This window comes from Perna viridis, chromosome 7 (genome assembly GCF_037379345.1).
Source record: "Perna viridis isolate PV_CMFRI_1.1 ecotype Kerala chromosome 7, ASM3737934v1, whole genome shotgun sequence".
NCBI classification, from domain to species: Eukaryota; Metazoa; Mollusca; class Bivalvia; order Mytilida; family Mytilidae; genus Perna; species Perna viridis.
The window spans coordinates 158,061-173,557 of record NC_142451.1 but is presented as its reverse complement, the minus strand read 5'-3'; the positions used below and the strand labels follow the sequence as shown (position 1 = coordinate 173,557).

Genomic DNA, 15,497 nt, shown 5'->3' with positions numbered 1-15,497 from the left:
TTGTACCTCTGTGACATCTATGGCAAAACCGCCTGCACAAAGTCCAGCGCCCGAGACCACTCGCCCTGCTACGCTATATAAAATATAGTTTTCGCTGGCCGGGTCATTCCTCCTTGTAGGATTAATTTAGGGCTGCCACTTAGTATACGAAGTTTGGTAGTACAGGCAGCTGATCTAGGTGTTCTTATGTAAGATAAAGGATCAAAACTAAGGATACATGTCACAACAAATCGATATTATACAAATGTCTTTGAATGTTACAACTCTATTCGCCACCCTGTTCCATATAGGAAAGATAATGTAAACTAAATGAAGGGTCTGAAAAATTCCCAGGCGGTGCAGGCGGTGTTGTCATAGATGTCACAGCGGTACTAGTATAGAATAGTAAATGAACGTTTTTTAGTTGTTAGACAACTTTTTAAGATGCTTTCCTAAATGATTTTCACCAGACAGGTTAGAATACGGTTAATTTCTAATTACTATAAAGTAAATACAAGCTTAAATTGATTTTCAGCACATAACTTCAAAGAGATAAATAATAATCAGGACTTGTCAGTCTTTCAATCGCCTTTAAAAATACAAAAAAAATAAAATTAAAATTCCTTTCAGTTTGCCAATTTCACTATTGTATTTATTTTGTTACAATAATATGATTCTTTTGAATATGCGATTAAACTTTGTCTATACATTTGTGTTGTGAATGAAGAATACTACCTACTCTTTGCTTCAAATACTTTTGACATACGTTATTGAGATATACTTATCTAGGTCAATTTATTTGTTTCCCATGGTTGGACAATAAACTTATTGTATCAGTAAAACTAAGACTATTACATCTCATTAACAGGTAATAGTATGAGGAGAAAAACATACAGCTGGATATATTTTGGAATGTTTTTATTGGCTATACTGATTTATTTTAAGAATGTGGTAAGCTCTCATCTATAACACTTCACTGCAAACTAAGCAAAAGCAAACTGGACATCTTTAGCTTTGAAAATGCAAAAGGTTATCACCCACCTTTTTATTATGTTTAAAGAGTAATCAAGGAAACCAAGGTTATGGCGGTAATCAAAAGAAAGCATTCCAGGGACAAAGACCAGACATGGAAAACAGACATACACAACAAAGAAAATAAAGTAACTAAAATCATACGTACAAAATAAAATAACTCGGACTCCTTTAAAAAGTTGGAGCATGGACCAGGTGCACCGGTAGGGTAAGCGTCATTTGCTTTTCTAGAAACACCTGCCGAGTTGCTCATAGAAAGTCAAGTCCGGGGTAAACAAACAAGGAAAAGAAAACTATGACTTTACATTATGATGTACCTACATATTCATACTACATTGTAAGTAAAGACAACATGAATACAACTAGGAACATGATATTCATAATTCGGAGACAAACACTAAATCAAGAAAGCAGACAAAATACCATATATTATTCAAATTAATAAACAAAACAAAAATATACCATATATTATTCAAATTAATAAAAAAAAAAACCAAAAATATACAGGAACTCAAAAGCAAATGAACAACTTGGAACCCTCTGGAAACTGGCAGGATTGATCAGCTGCTCTACTACGCAACCTGATTTTCAAGAACAAATTGATTATTTAGCGTCAAAACCGCGTTTAAACAAAAGAGGAAATCTACGACATTGTAAACAAAAAAGATACAGCAATATTTTTATGTAAGTAAAAAGGTAAGTTTACCATAACTGTGAAGATGAAGTACATCTCAAACATTCGTATTCAGGACCTGAAATTATTTCATGATATGATAAAACATTATATGATACTTTGAAGAAAAACTAAATTAAATGAGTACTTATGTTTTTCGTTATATGAATTCATAGTTGACTTTTCTTTATTAAAGGATCCATATTTACCGAATCCAAATATCGATGTCAATCTTTTGCGCATAAATAGAAGCGCTGGTGCTGATCTTAGAATCATAGTTCTTACTTTAAATCGACCAAAATCTCTTTTGCGACTACTTCGGTCGCTGAACAGTGCAAACTACTTTAATGACACCGTTGTTCTGGAAATATGGATTGACAGATCTTTAAGCGGAAATATTCATAATGATACACTTTCAACTGCAAGTGAATTTGAGTTTACCAAGGGCAAAAAATATATATATAAGCACACAAAAAATGTCGGATTGTATGGTCAATGGATGGGCACATGGCAGCCAACAGAAAGTACAAAAGAGATAACAATCATTTTTGAAGATGATGTATCTGTTTCCACTTATTTCTACCAGTATCTAAAAAATGTACATAAGAAATATAATCACAGATTGGACATAAATGGATTTTCGTTGCAGATTAATATTAAACATGGAAAACAAGATGGATTCCTAAATGTGTCCTATGATAATATTGTATTTTTATATCCAGTTTTAGGTACAAGCGGATTTTCCCCTAAGAAAGAAAACTGGATAAAATTTGTTGATTGGTATAAGAAGAAAAATAAATATACTTTACCACTAGTTCCTAAAGTATTTAAACCTACGCAGTGGTATACAAACTTTATTCATGAAAAGAAAACACACACTATGTGGACAATATGGCATATACATTTCGCCAACCTTCACGGAGAGTGGACGCTTTACCCTAATCTTAGATTTAAACGTGCTTTTTCGGTAAATTGGATGGAAAAGGGGCTACATTTGGAACAAACGATTCAACGAACAGATAATATTCAACTACAAAATCACTGGGACATGCGTTTGGACGACTTACCTGAAGATCCTATCTTAATTGATACTGATGGTAATCAAGTTTGAGCATTCGTTGTAGCTTAATAAACCATCAACCAATGAAAGTTACCATTAAATTTATTTTTGTAAATGTAATTTGTAAGTTTATTTTAAAACGAATTAGCTTCGAAGATTACGCTAAATTTTAGAAAATTTAATAAAGGGTTTCTGAACAAATGTGGTTGACTTAATTTTGACTTGCAAAAAGGCGTTTGCAGAATTATAAGTAGTCCTTTTTGTAATTTCAAAACGATTGTTTTGCAGTTACAAAATTTCTTAACCTGTACGTAAATACCCATAATACTTTCTTCCACATCAGGTTAAAAACTTGTAAAATAGTCGATCTTCATAGACAATAAAATAAATGCAATAAATGTGTAACGTTACTTTATATTGCTTCCAATCAACCGGATATAATAAAAATCTACTATAATAAATAAAAACAAATTAACTGACAAAATTATAAAACAATTGAAATTTATTTTAAAATGAAAATTGTTTGTATAGAAAACACAATCAAATAAATCAAATCAAAAAGACTCAAGCCATCAGTACATCAAGCCATCGGTACATCAAGCCATCGACACATCCAGACATCGGTACATCCAGCCATCGGTACATCAAGCCATCAGTACATCAAGCCATCGACACATCCAGACATCGGTACATCCAGCCATCGGTACATCAAGCCATCGGTACATCAAGTCATCGACACATCCAGACATCGGTACATCCAGCCATCGGTACATCAAACCATCGACACATCCAGACATCGGTACATCCAGCCATTGGTACATCAAACCATCGGTACATCAAGCCATCGGTACATCCAGCCATCGGTACATATATAGAATTTACAGTTTACAATATTCACCAAGTACAGTATCCCCAACAATTTAAGATTATCAAGCATGTATGAGATTGTGTGATTCTTTTGTAAAGTTTTATTTACACTAATAAAATATTTCAGTTTTCAGTAAAAAAAAACACATTTTGATGATTAAAACGCATAATCTGACAATTTGCTGAAGATAAGTATAATAGTTTTTTTTTTTATCAGATTTCCCACTTTACTCCAAAACCATATGAAATAGAAATCTTTTAATAAATCAGTTTGTTTTCCGCGTTCATTAAAGGCATCTTGCGAAAGCATAATACAGGTAAATTGCTATCATTAAGTCTCTGTTTGAGAAAACAATATTTAATTGGTATGCACATATAGTTAATATAAAGTTCGACTCTTGCTATATGATTACTAATATTTGGATTCACACCTAGCAGCCATTTAGAGAACTTATTATGAGCATTTAGCAATATTTTACATTTTCTCTGTACTCCCACTTCGGCACCATAGTACAATGAAGAAATTGAAGCATCCACTGAATCAAACAATTAAAAACAAGGTTACACAAACATTGTAAGACTAAGTTCGAATCCTTAATGTTCTTCGGTCTGTTATAAATACCCCTAAATATTTATAAAAAACTGGTTACTTTCATATGTTTATTTTCAAAACATCACTTTTTTTCGAAAAATATCCACCATTTTTTAATACAATGTGATTTGATTTTTCTATGTTTACAGTCATATTTCACTTATCACAATATTTTTTAAACAATCTGAACGGCTCTAGCGATAAACTGGTGTAACGGATATAAGCGCTAGATTTTGTACAAAAAGAAGCAAATAACCTATGTATGAAAACATCTTTACTACCACCAAATTCCATTTCAACAGCACAGTGGAATTAACCACGGTCTTATGGTACACGCTTGTCTATTAATCAAGCATTTGTTTTAATTTTTGCTCTTACATTGATATATATGTTTAATAATATGCTATTCATTCCACCATGTGAATCTTTACATAATAATACATAAAAAAGTAATGCCATCAACGGCTCCACAAATGCACAATACAATACAATATTTTTTTTAATAAATACTTCATGATAATATTAGAAAGAATACAAATATTATTTATGGTAAACTAACCACTTCGAAAATCTTCTTGATTTTCTATTATTAGCTAATTCTGACTATAATGATGATCTTTTGCATTATATACCAATAAAACTTCGCAAGATTTAAATGCTGATGATGACAGGTTATTTCTTTAAGCACATGTATATCATTTTAACAATAGTTTTGTTTTTGCTAACCCTTTGGTTGATGCCACTTCTGGTCGACCAAAGGTCACGTGGGTATTTACCAATCTAGTAGTTAGACTTTCTGACCATGAATTATTTCATATATTATTTATCGAAAAGTGCATCTTTACAAATTTAATCCTTAAGTACTTACACTACGAACTGAGAAAAATAAACTGTAAGTGCATTAAGTGGACTGAAAAGGGTACACATGTCCTGTTCTGCCATTGCGTCACATTGAGTTAATTCTGTGAGTCAATAAATAAATGCTTTAAGTTTAGAAGCAAATATTTTTGAAAGATATTATAGTGGAGTCTGAGTTTTACTTTTGTTACTTTGTATGTATCATTTTTGGTTATTTTATGTCCTGTTGTGTTTGTCTGTTTTCCATGTCTGGTATGTATCCCTGGATTAAAATCTTAAGATTCTGCTGGAATCTTGGTTCCCTTGATTACTCTTTTAGGAGGGCACTAAGCAGACTTAGTTATACAACTTTGTAAGGCCATTTGTGAAGTTTTGGTATCCATTGAACGGAAGAAAGAGCTATTGTTTCATGATCTTAAGAAATACAAAGCACGTTAAAACAAAAAACTTGATTGTATTCAGTGTATTTTTCCTATTTTTAGTATTGAATATCGAAAAGAAAAGAAAAAAAAAACCGAATTGACAATGATAAAAAAAATCATTAAAATCCTAACATAAGGATACTGGATATGGTGAATATGGCATAAAGACATTAACATCCAATATACATGAACGACGGGGAAACCACTTGGCAGGCTGCAGTTGGCCACAAAACAACACAACATGTATACACAGGAAAACCGAAATAGTTACCTGAATATACTACAAACCCTAACCATAACTCTAAAGCAACATCAAGTAAAGAAGATAGATGATCTGAACATCTAATCGTTAACAGAAGAACGTTATACTTTCAATTCTAAACTTGAAAATCATACATTAACAAACCACAGTTAAAGTAGCTTACTAACGTATTTTAAAATTGCTTCTAAAAGAGAAGAGGACGCTTACCCTACCGGTGCACCTGGTCCATGCTCCCAGTTTTTAGTGGAGTCCGAGTTTGCTCATTTACTTTTGTTACTATGTATTATTTTAGTTACTTTATGTTATTTGTTGTGTTTGTCAAAGTTACATGTCTGGTCTTTGTCCTTAAAATACATTCCTATGATTTCCGCTAGAATCTCGGTTCCCTTGATTACTCTTTAAAATGTATCTTTTTTCTAATTTCAATGCACTAATATGATAAAAAAAATTTAAAATGTTGTGAAGACGCCATTTTAACGTAAAATAAGAAGAATATATAAGTAAACAATAGCCACATTTAAAAAGGAAACTAAATTCAAATAAAATACAAATAAAACGCAAAAAATAAAGAAAAGTTCTTAAGGTTCGTAAGTTTACTTTGGAGCTATTAAGTGATATATTATGTGACAGGACAGTGGTTAGACATTCTTGATTAAATAATGTTAGTCTTTGAGAAAGGGAGGAGAGTGTAGGGACATTTTGAGACTTTATAACTGATATTTTATCGTGTTAACTTTTGATTAAATTAATATGTGTAATGGGTAAAACAACTATACAAAATATGATAACAGGTACAAAATAACTCCCAATACATAATGATATTGCAATGTGGACAACAGATAATAAAACAAATTACAACCACAAACTTGTATAAATCAAAAAGGTGTTACATGTACACATGACATACCCATATACATAAACAACCATTAAGATGACAAAGGTGCATGAGGAAAATGGTAGTTGTACAGGTTCATTTACAATTAAGAGGGTAATATCAATAAATAAATGACAAATTAAAAGGGAGGAAATAAACATGATAAATTAATCATAACATAGACATGAACAGGGGGTTTGACCAATACATAGTTGTTTCATATAATCGTTAGTATATATAGGGAGATAAGGAACTTAGAAAAGGGGACTAAGAAGGACCTTATTAAAGAGAGAACTTAAGAGATTTAAGTTCAAGAGGGTTCGCCCTCAAGAAGGGAGTCCTCTGACTATTTCTCTCTTCTTATTGTTTGTACGTTGCTGTTGTATTGTGATTGCTGAATAGCAAAAGTACCAGTCGTACGTCTGCTTATTGATCACGGCCATTAAAGGTAACTAGAACAGATCTTCATACTGTTATATTTCATTGGGTTTTCAAACCGGTTAGACGTGATTTCTAACTGTTTCATTTGTGAAATATGAAATTCATATCGATCAATCAAATTGTAAACACTTCTGTAGTAATAATGTTAACAAGGACAGATTTTAACCCTGACTTCGAAACAGATTACATCTGGCTCGATAATAAAATAAGGGTAACAACAAAATCCGATCCACAATCAAGGTAAGTCCCAGATAAATCTGACAAAATAGATATATCAATTGGAGTAGCTGGTACCGCAATGGTTCTAACTTGATGCAGCCACTTCAAACAAAATTGTTGGTTAAATCTAGTTTTTGTAGCGCAGCGTGAATGAACCGGTGGTAATTAAATAGCCTTTGAATTGTATCGTGCCATAATCGGTAAATCAGTGGTGACATCAGTGCGAAGAATAATTTACAAAAAGCAATCATTACTCTTTCATTTAAAAGTAAATGAGCATTTTTAATCAAGGACTGATATCTGAAAAAGAAACTGGTAAGAGACCTTTTGAGACGCATTTCCTCATATCCCTGTAATACAGATATTTGTGGTGTTCAAGGAAATCAGAGAAGTTAGTACTTGCTGTAGGTGAGCGAATCAATTGTGAAATGTAAAAGCCATATGCAGGACATGAAGACAGAAAGGCTTGTGATGCTAGGGATTAGAAATAAAACTATTATATCATTTTTGTATGGCTTACTTCCCTTTGCTGGCGCGAAAAATTCCAAACTTTTGACATCAGATCAGCTCAAATTCTGCCATAAAAGAATCAAACGCTATATTTAATAAAAAACTATCAAATAGTGCTGTCCGCAGCAGTTTTTGGTAAACATCCCAAAAATTTTATAATTTTAGCAGCCCGAAATGAAAGGCGGACCTTCATTTGATACATCGCATCTACCCAAAAGAACTTGAGATAAAGGATACTACAGACACTGTGAAGTCAGCCTCATATCTTGACCTACACTTTAATGGATGGTAAAGGAAAACCATTGACAAAACTTTACGACAAACGTGATGACTTTTCATTCAGAATTGTCAACTTTCCTTTTTATCGGTGGCAACATCCCTTCGGCACCTGTGTGTAGAGTGTTCATATCACAACTTATATACGTTATGCTAGAGCTTGCCGAAACTACACAAACTTTCTGTATCGCGCTAAATACGCTTCTGGAACAGAGTTGTGTTGCTTCAAGATTGAAATCATCACTACAGAAGTTTTATGGTCGTCATCATGAACTCGTGGATCGTTACGGTGTATTCATATGCGCCATGCAAACTGATTTGTTCAAAGTGTCATAGTTTTCCTTTCCTTTTTCGTCTACCCCGGACTAGACTATTTATGAGCAACTCGGTATTTCCAGAAAAGCAGAGGACGCTTACCCTACCGATGCACCTGGTCCATGCTCACAGTTTTTAGTGGAGTCCGAGTTGCTCATTTACTTTTGTTACTTTGTATGTATGATTTTAGTTACTTTATGTTCTTTGTTGTGTATGTCTGTTTTCCATGTCTGGTCTTTGTTCCTGGAATACATTCTTTTGATTACCGCTATCACCTTGGTTCCCTTGATTACACATAACAAAATAGTGCATTATTGTATCCTTATTGATTTGGTCTTAGTTTGTTTATGACTCCATATCGCCGATATTCTTCTTAAACATGCCAGTGCAAGCTAAAAGAAAGAAACAAAAAGACTTTCATTGTATTGTATAGCAGGTTTTTGAAAGGTCATGAAATGCCACAAAAGCGGCACCTCCAAGACACTTTTTTTCTGACCAGTATGATTATTTGTGTCAGCGACAATTATTTTTTTGAATAGCTTTTTAGCCATTGACCTGGATCACTTTTTTAATAGTACCAATGTGTCGGAAGAGTTCTTAGCAAAGTTAAGCTGTCGTAAATTAAAAGCCAATAAAATTATTGAACATTCTGGCAGGTAAATCCGTATCCTTCACACAGACCTTTTATGAATAAAAAGTTTGTGACTGCATTCTGGGATAACTTTTGATTTGAAGCCTGGCAGGTAATAAGAATAACTTGACGAAAGAGAGGATACTTCAATTTCTTGAACCGGCCTCTCGGGGAATAGCATTGACGATAGCGATTTGTTTTACCCTTTTGTTTACCAACCTGCCATATTTCATATTGAAATAGTTTTTCGTTTCAAATGAACTAAAACAAAGTAGGGGACTTCGTTAGTTTAGCTCTGTGTGTTCAGTTTATGTTCCCTAGTTTTTGAATCTAATGATAAAACAAAATGCCGTTTGCTACATTGATTTAGGTAGTGGAGCAAACCCTGAGGCGGATCCAGGATTTTTGATTAGTGGAGGTGCACAGAATTTTTGAAATGTTCTTCTAAAGTGGGTGCAATGTATTTATCTTTTGTGGTAAAATTAGGGAGAAATAAAAGTTTCAACCTAAAACCACCTAAATCTACCCCTGACAAACTGTGCTTTGCAAATTTTAGGGGGACCCACGCCCGCCACACCCCGCCTGAATCCGCCCCTGAAGCCCATGTGGTTACTCCATGTATAAGCGGCAGATAATTGAATTGCCAAGACTCCTTGTTTCTTTTTTTTTATAGATTTTATAATGAGATAAGATTCGGAATTATATATAAAAAATAAATATATCATTAGTACATTATATCACTTTAGCCCTATTCAACTATTTATTTATTAATCCCTGTTCTTCACGGGATACAAAAATGAATTATAGCGAAACGGTGTTCCCTAAAGAAACAGATAAATAAAGAACCATAAGAATTTTTCTTAGATCACCAACATATTATCATAATGAGTCAAATGAGACACACTATTTATGAAGTCATTGTGTTTTGGATAAAAATGAAATGTTGTTGGTCAAAGTCGAAATGTTTTATCGGATCTATACAATTAATGCAATCACAATCTTTCAGTTTGTCTTCTTATAAGTAAGAAACAAACATTCCCATTAGTTAAGCATGTGTACTTCTTTTCAAATGTTTTGGTACACTTATGATTTCTCATTTAGTTAAACCACTGATCCAACCCTCTCTTTTTATATGCCTTAATGTTTTATTAACTACGTGCACTAGATTGTGCCTTTGGAATAATCCTAAAACATGTAGCCGTTTTTTTGCTGCCCTCTTGTGTTGTTTTAATAAGTAATCATTTTAACAGTTCAATGTTTAATTTCTAATCTCCTACTGCTAGCTTATGTAGACAATTAATTGAAAACAACTGAATTCAGGGTTTAAGGCCAATGGTAAAAATAAACAATACCAAAGCTTGAAATAATAAACAACATTACTACTAGGAGCTACTGACATGCAAGCTACAAATATTAATTGATTGGTTGAGAAATTTTTATTCAACATATAAATACTGCCATGCCTGCAATATATCTTCTACACCATAGTTATGCACACATAAGTATTGATTTAGGTATCTTAATTTTATATAGTATGCGGAAATGTGTTGTTCATGTATCAGCGTAAGATTGAGAAAAGTTGAAATAACTCCTATATATGCATCGTCTATCGGAAATTGACTCACAAAAGGGAAGGATAATGATATACTTTTGATAACCTGTGATGTTGTTATAATTGCTCCACCGTAAAGATAATCTGGATAGCACTTAAAAGGATAATCTTTTTCTGATACATAACCTTTTGTATCTTTTTTGTTTCTCACCGGGTGCCAATGCTGCGTTAAAGAACCATACATTTTCCCGACTTCGTTACGTTTTGAAAGATCACTTATGTATTTTAGGACATTATTTGTATTCACAAATTGATCATCATCAACAAGCAAAACAAATGGGATATTAGAACAATGCATATGAACCCACCTGTAAGTAAATATTGTTTTAAGTGTTAAATTTCTATACACATCAATAAAGGAACCTTGAATTATGTCATCAAAACGTATGATTTCTTGTCTCATTAAAACACTAACATTATCATCCAAACCAATGACGAAATAAATGAATGCATTTTCATATTTTTGTGAGTTTCCCCACGTACGTCTGATAATTTGTCGGTGTTTTATATGGTTAGCTGCAGATTTAATAATGATTAAGAGGGGTTTGCCATGCGAGCAGGGTCTTTTCGGACTCTTTAATACATGCAAGAATGACGATAAATCATACGCTCTGTAGCTTCGTTTATATCCATTTTTTAATAATTCCGGTAAAATTGCACTTGATTTTTCTGGGAAGTAATCATTAATTTCACATGTATGTTGTTTATGTCCGTTTTGAATTAAAAATATCCCCAAAACAAATAGAAAAAATAACCCAGAAAGTTTTTTAGTCCAATATGTCAAAAAATACATGCCCTTGTTAAAAGTAATTTTAATGTTAACTTTTTTTTTATTTTTACATGAGCCAGTAGTTTTTTGTTTTCAGTATGGTAGTATGTTTTGATGCACCACTTAAGAGTGTGTTGTCTTTTGAAATTTCCTATCATTTGTTGCCTAATTGCACACTTTTCATAAATTCATTTAATGAAGCCGTTTCAGATGTATTCCATTTCCACCGTATGATTTTTCGTAAAGTGTTTTGCCAATACTTTGAGACACTCTTTAACTAATTTTCATGACGCAAACGGTTTGCCAGATTCGAAAAAAAATAGCCTGTTAATCTTTTAACCTTCAAGCATTTTTATGATTAATTATATATTCGTATTTGTTTTTTGACTACTCATTGTTTTTTTTTCTTTTTTATAAAATTTGTTTGTTTGTTTTTGATTTAATGTTTGATATATTTTTTTCTGATTATTGTTCTTAAACTTTTTGCAAAAAAAAAAAAGAAATTTGGCTTCCGAAACACGTTAAAGTTGAATGTTTAGATATTCCATTTCCAATATATTTTTATATTTTGCATAGTAAGCCACAACTTCAATATTTTTTATAAATGTTTCTGCTACAGATATTACGCTTATGTAGGATACTCTCGGCATTTAAAACTATAAATTCGTGATTGTTTTAACGGATTAGGCTAGAAAAGGTTCACACAAGAGCTTCACAACACATATATTATGAGGAAGGTGTCGTTTTTGTTAGGTATTATGATAATTGTTTCTACAACTGTGTTCCACAGTTCGACACTTCAGCAATTTGTAATACTCGTGCACATTTTTTTATATCATATATCGTAAATTGTGTTTCGTACACCGTGTATCGTACATCATAATGTGTGTTACGTACATCGTGTATCATAAAGATAACATCGAACAATATATGTTTTTTCCTACATTTTAAAAGAATGATTTCATTTTCTATTAAAGATAATTATTCCAGCTTTAATGTTGTTATCTAACTGTTGTTGCACCGGTTACATGTTCAAAGTTTCTAGTGGAGTGCGAGTTGCTCACTTGCTTTTGTTACTTTGTATGTATGATTTTAGTTACTTTATGCTCTTTGTTGTGTATGTCTGTTGTCCATGGCTCCGTGCAGGTCCGGGTGTTAAAAGAAAATGCGTGCAGCAGCGCTAAGCTTGTTGTTAAAGGCGACTAAATAGTCATCAGAAACCTAGCCGGGGCCTAGGCGCTCTGCCCACAGAGCAACTGGGATGTGTGCCCCAGGTGGAGGAATGGGGTACCCCTGGCGTGTTACATGCTGGGGTTGTCAGACTATAATATGGAAAATCTGACCGCAAACCATAGTGGTGCACCGTGTCGGGAAAGATGCCACGATCCTTGCACGTTAAAGAACCCTGCTGTGGTATTTGATAGGAGTAGGAACCTTTGCGCTCCGCCACAGGAGGCTAAATTGCCCGATCCTACCCATCCCTTCCTTTTGCTAGTGGCAATTTAAATTTATTGACCCTGTTGCCCTTGTGTCCCATCCCTTTTTCATTTTATCATCATCATCATCATCATATCATGTTCATTTTATTATCGATTTCATGTTCATCGCCTAAATATAGCTGAAATATTGGTGCTCGGGCGTTAAACCCCAACAATCAATCAATCAATCAATCAATCTGTTTTCCATGTCTGGTCTTTGTCCCTGGATTCCATTTTCGAACGAGAGATTGAAAGTTTGAAGTTAAATGACAATTTAATTTTGCACTGTTCCTTATGTGCGTTTGTGTTTGTCTTGCACAATTTCGTATAGATATCGGTATGTTTTATCCCATAAATGTTCCAGGGAATAAAAACAGAAATGAGAACTTGTCACATTAACCAATCATACAGGATGTGTAGACATAGGGTTATTTCCAACCTTAATTTATGATACATTTATGATTACCTACCACCGAAGATAGAGAAAGTTCTTGCAATGGTTCATGGGCAGAGTAGTCTGTCATTTGGCACAGTTTAAGAAAATAAGTTTTCAAAATTATGAAAATGCCATTTTACCTGATGCAAATATAAAGATACATATTTTCTTTAAATTCTTTCATTTTTGTGAAGCTGTGAAATGTGTTTTTTGCCGTTTTACACATAACAAAGTCTATGTTGCCACAATACTAAAACGTTCCCCTTAAAAGTTTAATGGTCATGATATTGCCATCTTCCATCGTAAAAAAAACAGGCTTGTTAACAATTTTGTTGTTTCCCGTTTCGTTTTAGGTCTTCCCTGATCATGAACTTTCTGTTTCTTGTTCTAATCATCGGATTCATGCCTTAACTAAGAAACATGCAACTCATATTAATTTTTTTTTATTTGTTTTATTTCACGGTGTTCCCTGCATGAAGTATTGTCTGCCTCACGATTTAGGACATGAGTAATCAAGAAAACCAAGTTTATAGCGGTAATTTAAATAATTTAATCCATGGACAAAGACCAGACATGAAAAACAGACATACACAACTAAGAACATGAAGTAACTTAAATAATATATACAAAGTATATGCATATGGATACACCATAACGATCAACGAGTTCATGATGACGACCATAAAACTTCTGTAGTGATGACTTCAATCTTGAAGCAACACAACTCTGTTCCAGAAGCTTATTTGTTAGAACTCTAGTGCGATAGAAAAAAGTTTGTGTAGTTTCGGCAAGCTCTAGCATAACGTATATAAGTTGTGATATGAACACTCTATACACAGGTGCTGAAGGGATGTTGCCACCGATAAAAAGGAAAGTTGACAATTCTGAATGAAAAGTCATCACGTTTGTCGTTACGTTTGGTCAATGGTTTCCTTCACCATCGATTTCTAGGTGTTCAAGATATGAGGCTGACTTCACAGTATCTGTAGTGTCCTTTATCTCAAGTTCTTTTGGGTAGATGCTATAAATCAAATTCCCAAAATTAGGCTGACTTCACAATGTCTGTACTATCTTTCATTTCAAGTTATTTGGTGTAGATGCGATGTATCAAATCCCCGAAATTAGGATTGTTTAAAGATAATACGTCATCTATATAGCGGAAACTGAGATTAAAGGACTAAGCTAAACGTTATTCTTTCATTCGGATCAGATCAGCCATAAAGCCAGCCTCATAAGAGTGAAGGAATAAGTCAGCAAGTAGAGGAGCATAATTTGATCCCATTGGAATGCGGACCGTTTGCTGAAAAACATGTCCACCACACTGGGCAAATTTGTTGTCGATTAAAAATGCCAGCATTTTGTAACATCTTCTTCTGCATATTTGGAATATGATTTGGAATTATTTCTCACAAAATATGACGAATCTCTACCAAGAACTATATATTTGTATCTAAGTGTACCATCTTTAAAAAAAAAAAAACAACGATGTATAATGTTTTCAAATCAAGATTTTAAATGAGTATAGGGAATAGAAGTATACATTGTTGAAAAATCATTGGTTTTAATGCTATTATATTCTGATAATATTCTTGAACTGATTGTCTCCAAAAGTTCTTTCGAATTTTTCAGAATCCACTTTGATTTAATACCACTACGGGAGTAACCCGTTTTGTGGTAGGACCTCAGACCCTCTTTGACAGCTGTGAGTATAGAAGTTAAAAGTTTTGAAAAAAAAATTGGTGGTAAATATTGCAGATCTAGCTTTGTCAAGTTGTTTGTATGGATTCTTGTTGAGTTTAGGAATGCAGTACATAGACGGTAAATTACAATCATCGTCCTTGAGAGAGAGACCAAAAGAGGATAGCACAGATTTATAGTTTTCCAAAATCTCTTCTTTGGAGGTTGTGGTTGCAGTATAGGTCTTATCACTGCTATTATTTTCTACGTTAACCTCTGATGATAAACATTGGACGTAAAACGTTTTGCGAACAAAAACAATGTTGTTGTTGACTTTGTCTGCTGGTACAACATATTTGTTACGCATAGAAGACAATGATTTTGCTACATCGGGGTCTTTGAAAACTGATGTAGCATTTGGAGTCATTGACAAATTATGACACAGAATAGTCGAGAAAAGCGACAAGACTGAGGACTTCTATTTGGAGGACAGATTTAAAGTGCCCATCTCATT

General features: G+C 33.3%; 1 protein-coding gene across 8 annotated transcripts in view; it reads left to right on the top strand.

Annotated features, from left to right (window-relative positions):
- LOC148610844 (uncharacterized) overlaps positions 1-3,256 on the top strand; it is a 109,046-nt gene extending 105,790 nt beyond the window's left edge. For 2 of the 8 annotated variants that reach the window (XM_088590585.1, XM_088590587.1), the window contains exons 4-5: positions 848-930; positions 1,881-3,256. In XM_088590585.1, the coding sequence (XP_088446711.1) occupies positions 848-930; positions 1,881-2,795 (998 nt within the window). In that variant the 3' untranslated portion in view covers positions 2,796-3,256. The remainder of the gene's footprint in view (positions 1-847; positions 931-1,880) is intronic. The other 6 variants (XM_088590590.1, XM_088590589.1, XM_088590591.1 and 3 more) reach the window with 4 other exon arrangements.
- The last annotated feature ends 12,241 nt before the right edge of the window (positions 3,257-15,497 follow it).